At 31.5% G+C, this 5,000-nt stretch overlaps 1 protein-coding gene across 3 annotated transcripts in view; it reads left to right on the forward strand.

The window, feature by feature from the left end:
- The window catches only part of hdac7a (histone deacetylase 7a), a 256,002-nt gene that overhangs the window by 237,050 nt on the left and 13,952 nt on the right, over positions 1–5,000 (forward strand). For all 3 annotated transcript variants that reach the window (XM_061902483.1, XM_061902484.1, XM_061902482.1), the window contains exons 22-24: positions 5–123; positions 420–553; positions 2,204–2,285. In XM_061902483.1, coding sequence (XP_061758467.1) covers positions 5–123; positions 420–553; positions 2,204–2,285 — 335 coding nt within the window. The remainder of the gene's footprint in view (positions 1–4; positions 124–419; positions 554–2,203; positions 2,286–5,000) is intronic.

Consider the following 5,000-nt stretch of genomic DNA (forward strand, 5'->3'; position numbering starts at 1 on the left):
GCAGGACTGTGGTGATGCCCATCGCCCAGGAGTTTTCCCCGGACGTGGTCCTGGTCTCAGCAGGTTTTGACGCTGCCGAGGGCAACCCAGCACCTCTTGGAGGCTACAAGGTGTCTGCCAAATGTAAGCCAGGCCTCTCTTCCACACTCCCATGCCGGTCTTCAACCCAAAGTTGTGTTCTGAGCACTTTTTCACTTACTCCCCTGCATCTCTGGAGGTATTAATAGATTATTATAGCTGCTGTCGCTGCATTTCTGACCATAATGAGTGGCTGCTGCTCAGCACGGAGCAGCGGCAGGTCAAACTATTTATGTGTCTTCAACAAATATTTGGAAAAAGAAAAGTTCACTGGCTCATGCTAGTGTGTGTGTGTGTGTGTGTGTGTGTGTGTGTGTGTGTGTGTGTGTGTGTGTGTGCAGGTTTCAGCTTTCTGACCCGCCAGTTGATGTCCCTGGCGGGGGGGCGCCTGGTTTTGTCGCTGGAGGGCGGCCACGACCTCACCGCCATCTGCGACGCGTCCGAGGCTTGCGTCAGCGCGCTGCTCGGTGCACAGGTGAGGCATGCTGGGTAATGGAGTTTAAAGGCCTACTGAAAGGAGATGTTCTTATTTAAACGGGGATAGCAGGTCATACTTCATCATTTTGCGATATTACCATATTTTTGCTGAAAGGATTTAGTAGAGAACATCGACGAAAAAGTTTGCAACTTTTGGTGGCGCATAAAAAAGCCTTGCCTGTACCAGAAGTAGCAGACGATGTGTGCGTGACGTCGCGGGTTGTGGAGCTCCTCACATCTGAACATTGTTTACAATCATGGCCACCAGCAGCCAGAGCGATTCGGACCGAGAAAGCGACGATTTCCCCATTAATTGGAGCGAGGATGAAAGATTCCTGGATGAGGAAAGTGAGAGTGAAGGACTAGTAAAAAAAAAAAGACTATACAGTGGTAGCCATTCAGATGTTATTAGACACATTTACTAGGATAATTCTGGAAAATCCCTTATTGTGTTACTAGTGTTTTAGTGAGATTATATGGTCGTACCTGTACAACCTGAAGGTCGGCCCCACACCTTTCTTCAGCACCAGTCCACAGGTGGTGGCAATGCCGATCTCTGGCCTTCTTTTAACATGAAGGATTACATATCTAAAATAAAACAGTTTTCTAAACTGGACTTTCAATCGAAGAAGGAGGTAATAAAGGAAGATCTCCATCGAGACAGAGAGACTTTTAAAACTGAAGAAAGATGAGGAAGACTTCTATAAACAAGTTATCGATGCTTTTGAGCAGAAGGAGCTGCAATCTTTCGAAATGATCGCTGCATAAAACACTGTACTTTGTGTGCGTGGTCCAATCCAATAGCAATAGTGTGCGGCAAGAAAGTGGCGTCAACCTGGCACTTTTGTCAACCTAATTTGGCACAGCAGGGGGGAAAAAAAGCCGGATGGGGTGTGGTGACCGCCAGTGTCTCCAAGGGAAGCCACATTTCTCGACGAGATTCATTTATTTTTTTCCCTCCTCCACGGTGGAAGCATCCGACGGTCGGGGGCGACGGTGGGAGGAGGCAAGAGAGTCCGCAGCTGCCTCTTTGACATGCGCGGGAGGAACGACGCAAGCTCTCCGCTCATGTCTACGGTAACAGCCGACTTATTACCACCATTTTCTCGCCGGAAACTTCCGGTTGATATGTGGTAGGGAACCATGTTCGCTTGACCGCTCTGTTCAATAGTAAAGCTTGACCGTCATCTTTCGGGAATGTAAACAAGGAAACACCGGCTGTGTTTGTGTTGCTAAGGGCGGCCGCAATTCACCGCTTCCCAACTACAGCTTTCTTCTTTGACGTCTCCATTATTCATTGAACAAATTGCAAAAGATTCAGCAACACAGAGTCCAGAATACTGTGGAATTATGCAATGAAAACAGACGATTTATAGATGGGAACGATGCTGGAACAAAGTGTAATCTACAATGTGTGACGTCACACGCGCGTGTCATCATACCGCGACGTTTTAGCATGATACTTCCGCGCAAAATGTAAAATTGCAATTTAGTAAACTAAAGCGGCCGTATTGGCATGTGTTGCAATGTTAATATTTCATCATTGATATATAAACTATCAGACTGTGTGGTGGCTAGTAGTGGCTTTCAGTAGGTCTTTAAGAGAAGGCCAACATGAAATATGTTCCTGACATGTTCTGTGTTGCAGGACTCACCGCCAGAGGAGGTGCTGCTGCAGAAACCCAATGCTAACGCCGTCCGCTCCCTGCAGACGGTCATACAAATACAAAGTAAGCGGTCAGATTATTGTACTACTGTTCTCTGGGTTTCTTAACCATAGGGCCGGGGCTCATTGTTTGGCCATTTGGAGGGCCAAAATATTTGTTTCTCAGCTGTGGTCAGTATGGGCTGTGTCACGCCAAATGTCTTCCCCCCTACAAAAACCTCCCCCCCATGATTAATACAGACGTTTTGTTAATGCTATATTATAAAGATATAACCCTATATTATAAAAATATAACGCTATATTATAAAGATATAACGCTATATTATAAAAATATAACCCTATATTATAAAAATATAACGCTATACTATAAAAATATAACGCTATATTATAAAAATATAACGCTATATTATAAAGATATAACCCTATATTATAAAAATATAACGCTATATTATAAAAATATAACCCTATATTATAAAAATATAATCCTATATTATAAAAATATAATGCTATATTATAAAAATATAACCCTATATTATAAAAATATAACGCTATATTATAAAAATATAATCCTATATTATAAAAATATAATGCTATATTATAAAGATATAACCCTATATTATAAAAATATAACGCTATACTATAAAAATATAACGCTATATTATAAAAATATAACCCTATATTATAAAAATATAATGCTATATTATAAAAATATAACCCTATATTATAAAAATATAACGCTATACTATAAAAATATAACGCTATATTATAAAAATATAACGCTATACTATAAAAATATAACGCTATATTATAAAAATATAACCCTATATTATAAAAATATAACGCTATATTATAAAGCTATAACCCTATATTATAAAAATATAACGCTTTATTATAAAAATATAACGCTATATTATAAAGATATAACCCTATATTAAAAAAATATAACGCTATATTATAAAAATATAACGCTATATTATAAAAATATAACCCTATATTATAAAAATATAACGCTATATTATAAAAATATAACCCTATATTATAAAAATATAACGCTATATTATAAAAATATAACGCTATACTATAAAAATATAACCCTATATTATAAAAATATAACGCTATATTATAAAGATATAACCCTATATTATAAAAATATAACGCTATATTATAAAAAATATAACCCTATATTATAAAAATATAACGCTATATTATAAAAATATAACCCTATATTATAAAAATATAACGCTATATTATAAAGCTATAACCCTATATTATAAAAATATAACGCTTTATTATAAAAATATAACGCTATATTATAAAGATATAACCCTATATTAAAAAAATATAACGCTATATTATAAAAATATAACGCTATATTATAAAAATATAACCCTATATTATAAAAATATAACGCTATATTATAAAAATATAACCCTATATTATAAAAATATAACGCTATATTATAAAAATATAACGCTATACTATAAAAATATAACCCTATATTATAAAAATATAACGCTATATTATAAAGATATAACCCTATATTATAAAAATATAACGCTATATTATAAAAAATATAACCCTATATTATAAAAATATAACCCTATATTATAAAGATATAACGCTATATTATAAAAATATAACGCTATATTATAAAGCTATAACCCTATATTATAAAAATATAACGCTTTATTATAAAAATATAACGCTATATTATAAAGATATAACCCTATATTAAAAAAATATAACGCTATATTATAAAAATATAACGCTATATTATAAAAATATAACCCTATATTATAAAAATATAACGCTATATTATAAAAATATAACCCTATATTATAAAAATATAACGCTATATTATAAAAATATAACGCTATACTATAAAAATATAACCCTATATTATAAAAATATAACGCTATATTATAAAGATATAACCCTATATTATAAAAATATAACGCTATATTATAAAAAATATAACCCTATATTATAAAAATATAACGCTATATTATAAAAATATAACCCTATATTATAAAAATATAACGCTATATTATAAAGCTATAACCCTATATTATAAAAATATAACGCTTTATTATAAAAATATAACGCTATATTATAAAGATATAACCCTATATTAAAAAAATATAACGCTATATTATAAAAATATAACGCTATATTATAAAAATATAACCCTATATTATAAAAATATAACGCTATATTATAAAAATATAACCCTATATTATAAAAATATAACGCTATATTATAAAAATATAACGCTATACTATAAAAATATAACCCTATATTATAAAAATATAACGCTATATTATAAAGATATAACCCTATATTATAAAAATATAACGCTATATTATAAAAAATATAACCCTATATTATAAAAATATAACCCTATATTATAAAGATATAACGCTATATTATAAAAATATAACGCTATATTATAAAAAATATAACCCTATATTATAAAAATATAACGCTATATTATAAAGATATAACCCTATATTATAAAAATATAACGCTATATTTTAAAAATATAACCCTATATTATAAAAATATAACGCTATATTATAACGATATAACCCTTTATTATAAAAATATAACGCTATATTATGAAAAATATAACCCTATATTATAAAAACATAACGCTTTATTATAAAAATATAACGCCATATTATAAAAATACAGATGTTTTGTTAACGCTATATTATAAAAATTTAAAAAACAATTTACAAACACAAGTATGGGATGACGCATTTACTTCCGGGGTCAC

Source organism: Nerophis ophidion, linkage group LG06 (assembly GCF_033978795.1).
Source record: "Nerophis ophidion isolate RoL-2023_Sa linkage group LG06, RoL_Noph_v1.0, whole genome shotgun sequence".
NCBI classification, from domain to species: Eukaryota; Metazoa; Chordata; class Actinopteri; order Syngnathiformes; family Syngnathidae; genus Nerophis; species Nerophis ophidion.